The 17,387-nt window shown below is 59.7% G+C and overlaps 1 protein-coding gene across 1 annotated transcript in view; it reads left to right on the top strand.

Annotated features, from left to right (window-relative positions):
* The window catches only part of LOC139274629 (high-affinity choline transporter 1-like), a 134,802-nt gene that overhangs the window by 94,186 nt on the left and 23,229 nt on the right, over nt 1-17,387 (top strand). Inside the window, exons 4-5 of the mRNA XM_070891307.1 lie at nt 13,928-14,076; nt 14,189-14,332. Of these exons, the coding sequence (XP_070747408.1) occupies nt 13,928-14,076; nt 14,189-14,332 (293 nt within the window). The remainder of the gene's footprint in view (nt 1-13,927; nt 14,077-14,188; nt 14,333-17,387) is intronic.

The raw sequence follows: 17,387 nt of genomic DNA on the forward strand, positions 1-17,387 counted from the left end.
CTCCGCTCCTCGCCGCTTCCGACCTCTGCTCCTCGCCGCTTCCGACCTCTGCTCCTCGCCGCTTCCGACCTCTGCTTCTCGCCGCTTCCGACCTCTGCTCCTCGCCGCTTCCGATCTCTGCTCCTCGCCCCTTCCGACCTCTGCTCCTCGCCCCTTCCGACCTCCGCTCCTCGCCGCTTCCGACCTCCGCTCCTCGCCGCTTCCGACCTCTGCTCCTCGCCGCTTCCGACCTCTGCTCCTCCTCCCTTCTGACCTCTGCTCCTCATCCCTTCCGACCTCCGCTCCTCGCCGCTTCCGACCTCTGCTCCTCCTCCCTTCTGACCTCTGCTCCTCATCCCTTCCGACCTCCGCTCCTCGCCGCTTCCGACCTCTGCTCCTCGCCGCTTCCGACCTCTGCTCCTCCTCCCTTCTGACCTCTGCTCCTTGCCGCTTCTGACCTCTGCTCCTCATCCCTTCCGACCTCCGCTCCTCGCCGCTTCCGATCTCCGCTCCTCGCCGCTTCCGACCTCCGCTCCTCGCCGCTTCCGACCTCTGCTCCTCGTCCCTTCCGACCTCCGCTCCTCGCCGCTTCTGACCTCCGCTCCTCATCTCTTCCGACCTCTGCTCCTCATCCTTTCTGACCTCTGCTCCTTGCCGCGTCCGACCTCTGCTCCTCGTCGCTTCCGACCTCTGCTCCTCATCCCTTCCGACCTCTGCTCCTCGCCCCTTCTGACCTCCGCTCCTCATCCCTTCCGACCTCTGCTCCTCGCCCCTTCCGACCTCTGCTCCTCATCCCTTCCGACCTCTGCTTCTCTCCGCTTTCGACCTCTGCTCCTCATCCCTTCCGACCTCTGCTCCTCGCCCCTTCTGACCTCCGCTCCTCATCTCTTCCGACCTCTGCTCCTCGCCCCTTCCGACCTCTGCTCCTCATCCCTTCCGACCTCTGCTTCTCTCCGCTTCCGACCTCTGCTCCTCATCCCTTCCAACCTCTGCTCCTCATCCCTTCCAACCTCTGCTCCTCATCCCTTCCGACCTCTGCTCCTCCTCCCTTCTGACCTCTGCTTCTCGCCGCTTCCGACCTCTGCTCCTCGCCGCTTCCGACCTCTGCTCCTCGCCCCTTCCGACCTCTGCTCCTCGCCGCTTCCGACCTCTGCTCCTCGCCCCTTCCGACCTCTGCTCCTCGCCCCTACCGACCTCTGCTCCTCGCCCCTTCCGACCTCTGCTCCTCGCCCCTTCCGACCTCCGCTCCTCGCCGCTTCCGACCTCCGCTCCTCATCCCTTCCGACCTCCGCTCCTCGGCGCTTCCGACCTCTGCTCCTTGCCGCTTCCGACCTCTGCTCCTTGCCGCTTCTGACCTCTGCTCCTCGTCCCTTCCGACCTCTGCTCCTCGCCGCTTCTGACCTCTGCACCTCGCCGCTTCCGACCTCTGCACCTCGCCGCTTCCGACCTCTGCTCCTCGCTGCTTCCGACCTCTGCTTCTCGCCGCTTCCGACCTCTGCTCCTCGCCGCTTCCGACCTCTGCTCCTCGCCCCTTCCGACCTCTGCTCCTCTCATCTTCCGACCTCTGCTCCTCGCCCCTTCCGACCTCCGCTCCTCGCCGCTTCCGACCTCCGCTCCTCGCCGCTTCCGACCTCTGCTCCTCGCCGCTTCCGACCTCTGCTCCTCCTCCCTTCTGACCTCTGCTCCTTGCCGCTTCTGACCTCTGCTCCTCATCCCTTCCGACCTCCGCTCCTCGCCGCTTCCGACCTCTGCCTTTCGCCGCTTCCGACTTCTGCTCCTCGCCGCTTCCGACCTCCGCTCCTCGTCCCTTCCGACCTCCGCTCCTCGCCGCTTCCGACCTCTGCTCCTCATCCCTTCTGACCTCTGCTCCTTGCCGCTTCTGACCTCCGCTCCTCGTCCCTTCCGACCTCCGCTCCTCGCCGCTTCCGACTTCTGCTCCTCGCCGCTTCCGACCTCCGCTCCTCGTCCCTTCCGACCTCCGCTCCTCGCCGCTTCCGATCTCTACTCCTCGCCGCTTCCGACCTCTGCTCCTCGCCGCTTCCGGCCTCCGCTCCTCGCCGCTTCCGACCTCTGCTCCTCGCCGCTTCCGACCTCCGCTCCTCGCCGCTTCCGACCTCTGCACCTCGCCGCTTCCGACCTCTGCTCCTCGCCGCTTCCGGCCTCCGGTCCTCGCCGCTTCCAACCTCTGCTCCTCGCCGCTTCCGACCTCTGCTCCTCGCCGCTTCCGACCTCCGCTCCATTGCCGCTTCCGACCTCTGCTCCTCGTCCCTTCCGATCTCTGCTCCTTGCCGTTTCCTACCTCTGCTCCTCGCCGCTTCCGACCTCCGCTCCTCGCCGCTTCCGACCTCCGCTCCTCGCCGCTTCTGACCTCTGCTCCTCATCCTTTCTGACCTCTGCTCCTCGCCGCTTCCGACCTCCGCTCCTCGCCGCTTCCGACCTCTGCTCCTCGTCCCTTCCGACCTCCGCTCCTCGCCGCTTCTGACCTCTGCTCCTCATCCTTTCTGACCTCTGCTCCTTGCCGCGTCCGACCTCTGCTCCTCGTCGCTTCCGACCTCTGCTCCTCATCCCTTCCGACCTCTGCTCCTCGCCCCTTCTGACCTCCGCTCCTCATCCCTTCCGACCTCTGCTCCTCGCCCCTTCCGACCTCTGCTCCTCATCCCTTCCGACCTCTGCTTCTCTCCGCTTCCGACCTCTGCTCCTCATCCCTTCCAACCTCTGCTCCTCATCCCTTCCGACCTCTGCTCCTCCTCCCTTCTGACCTCTGCTTCTCGCCGCTTCCGACCTCTGCTCCTCGCCGCTTCCGACCTCTGCTCCTCGCCCCTTCCGACCTCTGCTCCTCGCCGCTTCCGACCTCTGCTCCTCGCCCCTTCCGACCTCTGCTCCTCGCCCCTTCCGACCTCTGCTCCTCGCCCCTTCCGACCTCTGCTCCTCGCCCCTTCCGACCTCCGCTCCTCGCCGCTTCCGACCTCCGCTCCTCATCCCTTCCGACCTCCGCTCCTCGGCGCTTCCGACCTCTGCTCCTCGCCGCTTCCGACCTCTGCTCCTTGCCGCTTCTGACCTCTGCTCCTCGTCCCTTCCGACCTCTGCTCCTCGCCGCTTCTGACCTCTGCACCTCGCCGCTTCCGACCTCTGCACCTCGCCGCTTCCGACCTCTGCTCCTCGTCCCTTCCGACCTCTGCTCCTCGTCCCTTCCGATCTCTGCTCCTTGCCGTTTCCGACCTCTGCTCCTCGCCGCTTCCGACCTCTGCTCCTCGCCGCTTCCGACCTCCGCTCCTCATCCCTTCCGACCTCCGCTCCTCGGCGCTTCCGACCTCCGCTCCTCGTCCCTTCCGACCTCTGCTCCTCGTCCCTTCTGACCTCTGCTCCTCGCCGCTTCCGACCTCCACTCCTCGCCGCTTCTGACCTCCGCTCCTCGCCGCTTCTGACCTCTGCTCCTCATCCCTTCTGACCTCTGCTCCTCGCCGCTTCCGACCTCTGCTCCTCGCCGCTTCCGACCTCTGCTCCTTATCCCTTCCGATCTCTGCTCCTCATCCCTTCCGACCTCTGCTCCTCATCCCTTCCGACCTCTGCTCCTCATCTCTTCCGACCTCTGCTCCTCGGCACTTCCGACCTCTGCTCCTCATCCCTTCCGATCTCTGCTCCTCATCCCTTCCGACCTCTGCTCCTCATCCCTTCCGATCTCTGCTCCTCATCCCTTCCGACCTCTGCTCCTCATCTCTTCCGACTTCTGCTCCTCGCCGCTTCCGACCTCTGCTCCTCGCCGCTGCCGACCTCTGCTCCTCGCCGCTTCCGACCTCTGCTCCTCGTCGCTTCTGTCCTCTGCTCCTCATCCCTTCCGACCTCTGCTTCTCGCCGCTTCCGACCTCTGCTCCTCATACCTTCCGACCTCTGCTCCTCATCCCTTCCGACCTCTGCTCCTCATCCCTTCCGACCTCTGCTCCTCGCTGCTTCCGACCTCTGCTCCTCGCCGCTTCCGATCATTGCTTCTCGCCGCTTCCGACCTCTGCTCCTCATCCCTTCCGACCTCTGCTACTCGCCGCTTCCGACCTCTGCTCCTCATCCCTTCCGACCTCTGCTCCTCATCCCTTCTGACCTCTGCTCCTCATCCCTTCCGACCTCTGCTCCTCATCCCGTCCGACCTCTGCATCTCGCCGCTTCCGACCTCTGCTCCTCGCCGCTTCCGACCTCTGCTCCTCGCCGCTTCTGACCTCTGCTCCTCATCCCTTCCGACCTCCGCTCCTCGCCCCTTCCGACCTCCGCTCCTCGCCCCTTCTGACCTCCGCTCCTCGCCGCTTCCGACCTCTGCTCCTCATCCCTTCCGACCTCCGCTCCTCGCCGCTTCCGACCTCCGCTCCACGCCGCTTCCGACCTCCGCTCCTCGCCGCTTCCGACCTCAGCTCCTCGCCACTTCCGACCTCCGCTCCTTGGCGCTTCCGACCTCCGCTCCTCGCCGCTTCCGACCTCCGCTCCTCATCCCTTCTGACCTCCGCTCCTCGCCGCTTCCGACCTCCGCTCCTCAACCCTTCTGACCTCTGCCCCTTGCCGCTTCTGACCTCTGCTCCTCCTCCCTTCCGACCTCCGCTCCTCGCCCCTTCCGACCTCCGCTCCTCGCCACTTCCGACCTCCGCTCCTCGTCCCTTCCGACCTCCGCTCCTCGCCCCTTCCGACCTCCGCTCCTCGCCCCTTCCGACCTCCGCTCCTCGCCCCTTCCGACCTCCGCTCCTCGCCCCTTCCGACCTCCGCTCCTCGCCCCTTCCGACCTCCGCTCCTCGCCCCTTCCGACCTCCGCTCCTCGCCGCTTCCGACCTCCGCTCCTCGCCGCTTCCGACCTCTGCTCCTCGTCCCTTCCGACCTCCGCTCCTCGCCGCTTCCGACCTCCGCTCCTCGTCCCTTCCGACCTCTGCTCCTCGTCCCTTCCGACCTCCGCTCCTCGCCGCTTCCGACCTCTGCTCCTCGCCGCTTCCGACCTCCGCTCCTCGCCGCTTCCGACCTCTGCTCCTCGTCCCTTCCGACCTCCGCTCCTCGCCGCTTCCGACCTCCGCTCCTCGCCGCTTCCGACCTCTGCACCTCGCCGCTTCCGACCTCTGCTCCTCGCCGCTTCCGGCCTCCGGTCCTCGCCGCTTCCGACCTCTGCTCCTCGCCGCTTCCGACCTCCGCTCCTCGCCGCTTCCGATCTCTGCTCCTCGCCGCTTCCGACCTCCGCTCCTCGCCGCTTCCGACCTCCGCTCCTCGCCGCTTCCGACCTCCGCTCCTCGCCCCTTCCGACCTCCGCTCCTCGCCCCTTCCGACCTCCGCTCCTCGCCCCTTCCGACCTCCGCTCCTCGCCCCTTCCGACCTCCGCTCCTCGCCGCTTCCGACCTCCGCTCCTCGCCGCTTCCGACCTCTGCTCCTCGTCCCTTCCGACCTCCGCTCCTCGCCGCTTCCGACCTCCGCTCCTCGTCCCTTCCGACCTCTGCTCCTCGTCCCTTCCGACCTCCGCTCCTCGCCGCTTCCGACCTCTGCTCCTCGCCGCTTCCGACCTCCGCTCCTCGCCGCTTCCGACCTCTGCTCCTCGTCCCTTCCGACCTCCGCTCCTCGCCGCTTCCGACCTCCGCTCCTCGCCGCTTCTGACCTCTGCTCCTCATCCTTTCTGACCTCTGCTCCTTGCCGCGTCCGACCTCTGCTCCTCGTCGCTTCCGACCTCTGCTCCTCATCCCTTCCGACCTCTGCTCCTCGCCCCTTCTGACCTCCGCTCCTCATCCCTTCCGACCTCTGCTCCTCATCCCTTCCGACCTCTGCTTCTTTCCGCTTCCGACCTCTGCTCCTCATCCCTTCCAACTTCTGCTCCTCATCCCTTCCGACCTCTGCTTCTCGCCGCTTCCGACCTCTGCTCCTCGCCGCTTCCGACCTCTGCTCCTCGCCCCTTCCGACCTCTGCTCCTCGCCTCTTCCGACCTCTGCTCCTCGCCCCTTCCGACCTCTGCTCCTCGCCCCTTCCGACCTCTGCTCCTCGCTCCTTCCGACCTCTGCTCCTCGCCGCTTCCGACCTCCGCTCCTCATCCCTTCCGACCTCCGCTCCTCGGCGCTTCCGACCTCTGCTCCTCGCCCCTTCCGACCTCTGCTCCTCGCCCCTTCTGACCTCTGCTCCTCGCCCCTTCCGACCTCTGCTCCTCGCCCCTTCCGACCTCCGCTCCTCGCCGCTTCCGACCTCCGCTCCCCGTCCCTTCCGACCTCCGCTCCTCGGCGCTTCCGACCTCTGCTCCTTGCCGCTTCCGACCTCTGGTCCTTGCCGCTTCTGACCTCTGCTCCTCGTCCCTTCCGACCTCTGCTCCTCGCCGCTTCTGACCTCTGCACCTCGCCGCTTCCGACCTCTGCACCTCGCCGCTTCCGACCTCTGCTCCTCGTCCCTTCCGACCTCTGCTCCTCGTCCCTTCCGATCTCTGCTCCTTGCCGTTTCCGACCTCTGCTCCTCGCCGCTTCCGACCTCTGCTCCTCGCCGCTTCCGACCTCCGCTCCTCGCCGCTTCTGACCTCCGCTCCTCATCCCTTCTGACCTCCGCTCCTCGCCGCTTCTGACCTCTGCTCCTCATCCCTTCTGACCTCTGCTCCTCGCCGCTTCCGACCTCTGCTCCTCGCCGCTTCCGATCTCTGCTCCTCGCCGCTTCCGACCTCTGCTCCTTATCCCTTCCTATCTCTGCTCCTCATCCCTTCCGACCTCTGCTCCTCATCCCTTCCGACCTCTGCTCCTCATCTCTTCCGACCTCTGCTCCTCGGCACTTCCGACCTCTGCTCCTCATCCCTTCCGATCTCTGCTCCTCATCCCTTCCAACCTCTGCACCTCATCCCTTCCGACCTCTGCTCCTCGCCGCTTCCGACCTCTGCTCCTCGCCGCTGCCGACCTCTGCTCCTCGCCGCTGCCGACCTCTGCTCCTCGCCGCTTCCGACCTCTGCTCCTCGTCGCTTCTGACCTCTGCTCCTCATCCCTTCCGACCTCTGCTTCTCGCCGCTTCCGACCTCTGCTCCTCATACCTTCCGACCTCTGCTCCTCATCCCTTCCGACCTCTGCTCCTCATCCCTTCCGACCTCTGCTCCTCGCTGCTTCCGACCTCTGCTCCTCGCCGCTTCCGATCTCTGCTTCTCGCCGCTTCCGACCTCTGCTCCTCATCCCTTCCGACCTCTGCTACTCGCCGCTTCCGACCTCTGCTTCTCGCCGCTTCCGACCTCTGCTCCTCATCCCTTCTGACCTCTGCTCCTCATCCCTTCCGACCTCTGCTACTCGCCGCTTCCGACCTCTGCTCCTCATCCCTTCCGACCTCTGCTCCTCATCCCTTCTGACCTCTGCTCCTCATCCCTTCCGACCTCTGCTCCTCATCCCGTCCAATCTCTGCTCCTCGCCGCTTCCGACCTCTGCTCCTCGCCGCTTCTGACCTCTGCTCCTCGCCCCTTCCGACCTCTGCTCCTCGCTCCTTCCGACCTCTGCTCCTCGCCGCTTCCGACCTCCGCTCCTCATCCCTTCCGACCTCCGCTCCTCGGCGCTTCCGACCTCTGCTCCTCGCCCCTTCCGACCTCTGCTCCTCGCCCCTTCTGACCTCTGCTCCTCGCCCCTTCCGACCTCTGCTCCTCGCCCCTTCCGACCTCCGCTCCTCGCCGCTTCCGACCTCCGCTCCCCGTCCCTTCCGACCTCCGCTCCTCGGCGCTTCCGACCTCTGCTCCTTGCCTCTTCCGACCTCTGCTCCTCGCCGCTTCTGACCTCTGCACCTCGCCGCTTCCGACCTCTGCACCTCGCCGCTTCCGACCTCTGCTCCTCGTCCCTTCCGACCTCTGCTCCTCGTCCCTTCCGACCTCTGCTCCTCGTCCCTTCCGACCTCTGCTCCTCGTCCCTTCCGATCTCTGCTCCTTGCCGTTTCCGACCTCTGCTCCTCGCCGCTTCCGACCTCCGCTCCTCGCCGCTTCTGACCTCCGCTCCTCATCCCTTCTGACCTCCGCTCCTCGCCGCTTCTGACCTCTGCTCCTCATCCCTTCTGACCTCTGCTCCTCGCCGCTTCCGACCTCTGCTCCTCGCCGCTTCCGATCTCTGCTCCTCGCCGCTTCCGACCTCTGCTCCTTATCCCTTCCTATCTCTGCTCCTCATCCCTTCCGACCTCTGCTCCTCATCCCTTCCGACCTCTGCTCCTCATCTCTTCCGACCTCTGCTCCTCGGCGCTTCCTACCTCTGCTCCTCATCCCTTCCGATCTCTGCTCCTCATCCCTTCCAACCTCTGCACCTCATCCCTTCCGACCTCTGCTCCTCGCCGCTTCCGACCTCTGCTCCTCGCCGCTGCCGACCTCTGCTCCTCGCCGCTGCCGACCTCTGCTCCTCGCCGCTTCCGACCTCTGCTCCTCGTCGCTTCTGACCTCTGCTCCTCATCCCTTCCGACCTCTGCTTCTCGCCGCTTCCGACCTCTGCTCCTCATACCTTCCGACCTCTGCTCCTCATCCCTTCCGACCTCTGCTCCTCATCCCTTCCGACCTCTGCTCCTCGCTGCTTCCGACCTCTGCTCCTCGCCGCTTCCGATCTCTGCTTCTCGCCGCTTCCGACCTCTGCTCCTCATCCCTTCCGACCTCTGCTACTCGCCGCTTCCGACCTCTGCTCCTCATCCCTTCCGACCTCTGCTCCTCATCCCTTCTGACCTCTGCTCCTCATCCCTTCCGACCTCTGCTACTCGCCGCTTCCGACCTCTGCTCCTCATCCCTTCCGACCTCTGCTCCTCATCCCTTCTGACCTCTGCTCCTCATCCCTTCCGACCTCTGCTCCTCATCCCGTCCAATCTCTGCTCCTCGCCGCTTCCGACCTCTGCTCCTCGCCGCTTCTGACCTCTGCTCCTCATCCCTTCCGACCTCCGCTCCTCGCCCCTTCTGACCTCCGCTCCTCGCCGCTTCCGACCTCCGCTCCTCATCCCTTCCGACCTCCGCTCCTCGCCGCTTCCGACCTCCGCTCCTCGCCGCTTCCGACCTCTGCTCCTCGCCGCTTCCGACCTCCGCTCCTCGCCGCTTCCGACCTCTGCTCCTCGCCGCTTCCGACCTCCGCTCCTCGCCGCTTCCGACCTCCGCTCCTCATCCCTTCTGACCTCCGCTCCTTGCCGCTTCCGACCTCCGCTCCTCATCCCTTCTGACCTCTGCCCCTCGCCGCTTCTGACCTCTGCTCCTCCTCCCTTCCGACCTCCGCTCCTCGCCCCTTCCGACCTCCGCTCCTCGCCCCTTCCGACCTCCGCTCCTCGCCCCTTCCGACCTCCGCTCCTCGTCCCTTCCGACCTCCGCTCCTCGCCCCTTCCGACCTCCGCTCCTCGCCGCTTCCGACCTCCGCTCCTCGCCCCTTCCGACCTCCGCTCCTCGCCCCTTCCGACCTCCGCTCCTCGCCGCTTCCGACCTCCGCTCCTCGCCCCTTCCGACCTCCGCTCCTCGCCACTTCCGACCTCCGCTCCTCGCCCCTTCCGACCTCCGCTCCTCGCCCCTTCCATCCTCCGCTCCTCGCCCCTTCCGACCTCCGCTCCTCGCCCCTTCCGACCTCCGCTCCTCGCCCCTTCCGACCTCCGCTCCTCGCCCCTTCCGACCTCCGCTCCTCGCCCCTTCCGACCTCCGCTCTTCGCCCGTTCCGACCTCCGCTCCTCGCCCCTTCCGACCTCCGCTCTTCGCCCCTTCCGACCTCCGCTCCTCGCCCCTTCTGACCTCCGCTCCTCGTCGCTTCCGACCTCCGCTCCTCGCTGCTTCCGACCTCCGCTCCTCGCCGCTTCCGATCTCTGCTCCTCATCCCTTCCGATCTCTGCTCCTCATCCCTTCCGATCTCCGCTCCTCATCCCTTCCGATCTCCGCTCCTCATCCCTTCCGATCTCCGCTCCTCATCCCTTCCGATCTCTGCTCCTCATCCCTTCCGACCTCTGCTCCTCATCCCTTCCGAACTCTGCTCCTCGCCGCTTCCGACCTCTGCTCCTCGCCGCTTCCGATTTCTGCTCCTCGCCGCTTCCGGCCTCTGCTCCTCATCCCTTCCGATGTCTGCTCCTCATCCCTTCCGATCTCTGCTCCCCGCCGCTTCAGACCTCTGCTCCTCGCCACTTCCAACCTCTGCTCCTCATCCATTCCAACCTCTGCTCCTCATCCCTTCCGACTTCTGCTCCTCATCCCTTCCGACCTCTGCTCCCCGCCGCTTCCGACCTCTGCTCCTCGCCACTTCTGACCTCTGCTCCTCGCCGCTTCCGACCTCTGCTCCTCATCCCTTCTGACCTCTGCTCCTCATCCCTTCCGACCTCTGCTCCTCATCCCTTCCGACCTCTGCTCCTCATCCCTTCCGACCTCTGCTCCTCATCCCTTCCGACCTCTGCTCCTCATCCCTTCCGATCTCTGCTCCTCATCCCTTCCGACCTCTGCTCCTCGCCGCTTCCGACCTCTGCTCCTCATCCCTTCCGACCTCTGCTCCTCATCCCTTCCGACCTCTGCTCCTCATCCCTTCCGACCTCTGCTCCTCGCCGCTTCCGGCCTCTGCTCCTCATCCCTTCCGACCTCTGCTCCTCGCCGCTTCCGGCCTCTGCTCCTCATCCCTTCCGACCTCTGCTCCTCGCCACTTCCGACCTCCGCTCCTCGCCCCTTCCGACCTCCGCTCCTCGCCCCTTCCGACCTCCGCTCCTCGCCCCATCCGACCTCCGCTCCTCGCCCCTTCCGACCTCCGCTCCTCGCCCCTTCCGACCTCCGCTCCTCGCCCCTTCCGACCTCCGCTCCTCGCCCCTTCCGACCTCCGCTCCTCGCCCCTTCCGACCTCCGCTCCTCGCCCCTTCCGACCTCCGCTCCTCGCCCCTTCCGACCTCCGCTCCTCGCCCCTTCCGACCTCCGCTCCTCGCCCCTTCCGACCTCCGCTCCTCGTCGCTTCCGACCTCCGCTCCTCGCCGTTTCCGACCTCAGCTCCTCATCCCTTCTGACCTCCGCTCCTCGCCGCTTCCGACCTCTGCTCCTCGCCGCTTCCGATCTCTGCTCCTCATCCCTTCCGATCTCTGCTCCTCATCCCTTCCGATCTCAGCTCCTCATCCCTTCCGATCTCCGCTCCTCATCCCTTCCGATCTCCGCTCCTCATCCCTTCCGATCTCCGCTCCTCATCCCTTCCGATCTCCGCTCCTCATCCCTTCCGATCTCTGCTCCTCATCCCTTCCGACCTCTGCTCCTCATCCCTTCCGAACTCTGCTCCTCGCCGCTTCCGACCTCTGCTCCTCGCCGCTTCCGACCTCTGCTCCTCGCCACTTCCGATTTCTGCTCCTCGCCACTTCCGACCTCTGCTCCTCGCCACTTCCGATTTCTGCTCCTCGCCGCTTCCGACCTCTGCTCCTCGCCGCTTCCGACCTCTGCTCCTCGCCGCTTCCGACCTCTGCTCCTCGCCACTTCCGACCTCTGCTCCTCATCCATTCCGACCTCTGCTCCTCATCCCTTCCATCCTCTGCTCCTCATCCCTACCGACCTCTGCTCCCCGCCACTTCCAACCTCCGTTCCTCGCTACTTCCGACCTCTGCTCCTCATCCCTTCCAATCTCTGCTCCTCATCCCTTCCGACCTCTGCTCCTCATCCCTTCCGATCTCCACTCCTCGCCGCTTCGGATCTCCGCTCCTCGTCCCTTCCGACCTATGCTCCCCGCCGCTTCCAACCTCCATTCCTCGCTACTTCCGACCTCTGCGTTGTTGATTCTGCTGCTGCACTGCTAGCTTTTTTTGATTTGCCCACAGCTCCAGCCACACGCTCCAAACTGCTCCTCTGTTACTGACCATCACATCGTTCTCTTAGCCACCACAAAAGAAACATTCCAATCCAACTTTATCATCAATCCATCCAATATTACATAACAAAGTTAACTAATCACCCTTTTGTACTCCCTTCATGTCTGTCTTCAGTGTGCCTTTACCTGTCCTAGTGCTCCTATGCAGAGCTACCCCAGTGGCTACAGAATGGCTGGTGAAAGACTGCTGATTTTTAGTAAGGAAGACTGCAGATGGCCTTGCAGGAGACCTTGAACACCTCTGGGCCTAGAAGGCCCGGCTGTGAACTACACCACCTTGGCATGGGCGGCAGCAGTCTGGACTGGCTGACTGACTGGCAACAGCAAGTTGTGGGAGGACGAATGCTGTCATCCTGAGAGAGGACAGCAGGTTCTTGCTGCATGGAGCCGCTGCCATTCTCCCCGGGACGGCACCTCAGCATTCCTAGCTATTTGTTGGAGGACAGATTGCTGAACTGCTGTGACACTCTGAAAGCCCCTTTCCACACTTGTAAACCCAGCCATGATAGCAGTGGTCTGAGCATGCATGACAGAATTTACAGCTTCCACTGCAGTACTCAGGTGGCTTCTGCTTGCTGGAAATGATGGATTCCAAGCTCTGCGCAAAGCCCTGTGCAAGGTTGGTGTCAGATACCTCCATGCTCCTTGACATTGCACTCAAGCTTTCTGGCAGGCCTGCCAATGCAACATTTCATTGTGCATACCCATCAGCGTTTTTCTATAGGCCACCCCATCAAAGTCCTCATCAGATTCCTCTGCAGTACAACCCGTGTGCAATCTCGCCCTCCAGAGAGCTGGCACCTGTTCTATTCTTTCCCCCTGCCCTGGCTTCAGCCCACTCATGCCCGGTGACACACCACGTGCAGATCGTGCCTCTAAGCTACCCTTTAAACTCCACACAGTGCCAATATCTGAGCTGCTGGCTGTGAGTGTCAGATTGAGTGATGGTGTTTCTTCTTCATCATCACTCTCCACTCCCTCTTCTTCTTGCACCATTGGTTGGCCAGGTTGGATTCCTTGGGTCACTGAAATGAGAAAATCACAAGGATAGGGATGTGGTAAGGGCTCAGGGGTGGGAGGGAGGGGGGGGCGGGTGGGGTGCATGTAGCGAAGCAAGAGGTGCATGCTTACATCATGTGCAGATTATAAATCAGAAGAGATTGTGGGATGATGGAGAAATGGGATGCCAGTGAATGGCCAGCACCGTCTGCTCCATGGGGGTCAGGTTATGCAGGTGCACATGTCCCCTGCTGGTTAAGTTCCGCTGGAGCCAGTTGTGAGCCACCTTTTCCTGCAAGAGAAAGGAAAGTATATCAGTGAGCATAGTGCAATGTGTTTGGGTGATATGCCTGTCATGGTTGAATAGCTGACAGTGCATGCAAGCTGTGAGTTGTGAGTGTGAGGCTTGCAGCAGTTGTAAGTGTGTGAGAGTGAGGCAAAGGTATGAATGTGAGGTATGAGTCATGTTTGGTAGAGATTGTTGGAGGTGAGTGATGGGATGTGGTACATTGAGCAGTGTGTGAGACTAGTAGTGCAGATGGTGGTATATGGCATTTCAAGATGAATACACTGACCTTGACCACTCGTGCGAGGTCATTCCTTTTTTTCTTGCACTGCATCCAGGTCCTTGGGGCTAAACTGCTGGCTTTCACCATAGCGGCTATATGCTCCCAATGGACATTACACATTTGTCTGGAGGGCGTCCTTTCCCCCTATGGAAACTGAACCTCTCTCCTCAAGCTGACCTCCTGCACCAAGGTCTCCATTATTGCATTGAAGAATCTTGGCGCACGCTCTCGCCTTGTTGTGACATAATTTTTCTTTTTATCTCCTCTCACTCTATCCCAGCCAGTTGAATGAACTGCCACAGGCAGAATGCGCCTCCACTTTAAGAGGTGCAGGCAGCCTTTAAGAAGTGCAAGCTAGCTTTAATTGGTGCTAGCTTGGCACAAATTTGGGCTCCCTGCTGTGTGTTCAGCCACTCAGCAGCCCCTTCAAAGCTGGGCTGAGTGTTGCAATCATGCTAATCAACAAGCAATACGAAGTTCACATGCTGCCTGCATTCCTTTGAACGGGTGTGCGATGATTGTGCGTTTTTGGGGGTTCATGAATTTCTAGGCCAGATACTCTAGTTACCACCTATTACATCCAAATTCCTAACTAATAAACATTTTCTCCTTTAGGTTCATCATTGAGTGTGATTTTCGAAATCAGCTTTCACGTGGCCATTATTATTTCTTCTTTGATAGCAATTTTCTATACTCTGATTGGTGGATTGTACTCAGTAGCATACACAGACATGGCCCAGCTGTTATGTATCTTTATCGGATTGGTGAGCTTATAAAACTTGTTTTAAATTATTAATAGAGTTAAATTTCAAACATCTGGATATACAGAATATATTTAGTGATGGATTAAAATTGTTTTTTTGATTCTTCATGCAGTACATCAGCCTGCCTTTTGCTAATACACATCCTGCTGTTACAAGTATCGCCACCACCGCTACCCAGTATATTGACCGTGAACCATGGCTTGGAAACATACCTTCTGCAACTGCTTGGATTTGGGTTGATAATTGCATTCTGACCGTATGTATGCAGTATCAGTTATTTTATAATCTGTGTAAGGTAACTGAAGTGACGCTTCTCCCTCCAAGGCACGAGGATGCATCTAAAGAAATGTTTTCCCCTAGTTTCTCAGGAGGCACTAGCACGATAGCAGCAATGTAAATGCTTTCCACTGGCAGTTCAGCCTGTCCTTCTTTCTCACAGCGCAGGAACATTCCCACCTTCAATGATGGCGGTGCAAAAGACAAGGCTGAAGCGTTTGCAACCATCTTCAGCCAGAAATGCCAAATATATGCTCCATCTCGGCCTCCTCCTAGGGTCCTCCCCATCACAGACATCAGTCTTCAGCAAATTAGATTCACTCCATGTGACATCACGAATGGCCGAATGGCCTGCTCCTGCACCTATTTTCTATGTTTCTATGTTTCTATGAAATGGCTGAGCACACTGGATTCAACAAAGGCTATGGGCCCCGCCAACTTCCTGGCTGTATTGCTGAAGACTTGTGCTCCAGAACTAGCTGTGCATCTAGGCAAGCTGTTCCAGTATAACTACAACACAAGCATCTCCACAATAAAGTGGAAAATTGCCAGGTATATCCTAACCACAAAAAGCAGGACAAATCCAATCTTGCAAATTACCGCCCATCAACCTACTCTTGATCCCCAGCAAAGTGATGGAAGGTGTCGTTGACTGTGCTATCAACTGGCACTTACTCACCAATAACCTGCTCATCGATGCTCAGTTTGGATTCTGCCAGAACCACTCGGTTCCAGGATCAAGGAGCCTTAATAAAATTGAAGTCAATAAGAATCAGGGGAAAAACTCTCCAGTGGCTTGAGTCATACCTAGCACAAATTAAGATAGCTGTGGTTGTTGGAGGTCAATCATCACAGCCCCAGGACATTGTCGCAGGAGTTCCTTAGGGCAGTGTCCTAGACCCAACCATCTTTAGCTGCTTCATCAATGACCCTCCCTCCTTCGTAGGGCCAGAAGTGGGGATGTTCACTGATAATTGCAGTGTTCAGTTCCATTCGCAATTCCTCAGATAATGAAGCAGTCTGTGCCTGCATGCAGGAAGATCTGGACAACATTCAAGCTTGGGCTTATAAATGGCAAGTAACATTTGCACCACACAAGTGCCAGGCAATAACCATCTCGAACAAGAGAGAGTCTAACCATCCCTCTTAACATTCAACAGCATTACCATTGTCGAATCCCCCACCATCAACATCCTGGGGGTCACCATTGTCCAGAACCTTAACTGGATCAGCCACCTAAATACTGTGGCTACAAGAGCAGGTCAGAGGCTGGGTATTCTGCGGCGAGTGTCACGCCTCCTGACTCCCCGAAGCCTTTCCACCATCTACAAGAGTCAGGAACGTAAAGTAATACTCTCCACTTGCCTAGATGTGTGCAGCTCTAACAACACTCAAGAATCTCAAAACCATCCAGGACAAAGCAGCCCGCTTGATTTGCACCCCATCCACCACCCTCACCTTCCACCACGGGCGCACCGTGGCTGCAGTGTGTACCATCTACAAGATGCACTGCAGCAACTGGTCAAAATTTCTTTGACAGCACCTCCCAAACCTGCAACCTCTACCACCTAGAAGGACAAGGGCAGCAGGTGCATTGGAACACCACTACCCCCAACTTCCCCTCTAAGTCACATACCATCTGGACTTGGAAATATATCACCGATCCTTTATCGTCGCCAGGTCCATATAGGACTTTACAGTCACCTAAGAACTCACTTTTAGAGTGGAAGTAAGTCTTCCTCGATTTCAAAGGACTGCCTATGATGATGATGATACACACTTCGTACCCAATAAACCTGTTAACAATCCACACACAATGCCCTATCTATGGAGGGCGTGGGGGGGGGGGATGGCGTAAGATCTTTTACTTGGATAAGAGTCTTCAGCTGGCGGAGGGATGCACTTACGCTGGGGTAATGGACTTCGGCTGGAACTTGGTGGCTTTTGGGGAGATCTATCCTCTGTTGCTTTTGAAGTCAAAATGGATCGAATTACAAATTGGAAAGTCACTCAGAATGCTGGGCGGTTCCAGTTACACATTCCAGAGGAACTTCAGGGTGTGTCTTATCCTCCAAGGGGACCAATCAGCAATTGGTCTGGAGAGCCAATCAGAGAAATGCCTGCATTTCAGTTAGTACAAATAGACGCATCCTTTTTTTTACACAAGCCCACTCCCCCCCCCCACAAGACATTTTTTCAAGGATCCCGCTCCCTCCCCAGCATTTTTTCAAGGATCCCGCTCCCTCCCTGGCATTTTTCCCCAGAGCCCACTCCCTCCCTGATACTTTTCCCCAGAGCACGGCATTTTTTCAACAAATGTTAACGAGCCCGCTCCCTTCCTGGCTTTTTCAATTTTTTTTTAATGAGCCCATCCACGTAATGAACTGAAAGTGCAGCTTCCGGTTCGTTGGCAGCAGTCGCTTCCTATTATATATTGTGTACCAAGTTATTATACAGGCAAACTAGATGATCCAGGCAAAACTGTAATTGCCACTGGTTCTCCTAAACTCTCACCTCTGAGTCAGTAGATGTGGGTTCAAGTCTCACTCTAGAGACTTGACATATAATCTAGGCTGGCACTTCAGTGCAATACTGAGGGAGTGCTGCAGTCAGAGGGGTTGTTCAGACAAGAGGTTAAACCGAGGCCTTGCCTGACCTCTCATGTGGATATAAAAGATTCCATGTCACTATTTCGAAGAGTAGGAAAATTCTTCCTGGTGTCCTTTACATTATTTTCCCTCAACATCTCTAAAACAGATTATTTAGTCATTATCACACTGCTCTTTGTGCAATTGTGTTGTGCGCAAATTGGATGCTGCCCTTCCTACATTGCAACAGTGACTGCATTTCAAACGTACCAAATTGGCTGTTATGTGCTTTGGGACATCCTGAAATTGTGAAAGGCGCTATATATATGCAACAACAACAACACCAACTTTTATTTATATAGCACCTTTAACATAGTAAAATGTCCCAAGGCGCTTCCCAGCAGTGTTACAAGACAAAACAGATAAATTTAACACCGAGCCACACAA

The sequence above is a fragment of the Pristiophorus japonicus genome, chromosome 10, assembly GCF_044704955.1.
Source record: "Pristiophorus japonicus isolate sPriJap1 chromosome 10, sPriJap1.hap1, whole genome shotgun sequence".
Lineage (NCBI taxonomy): Eukaryota > Metazoa > Chordata > Chondrichthyes > Pristiophoridae > Pristiophorus > Pristiophorus japonicus.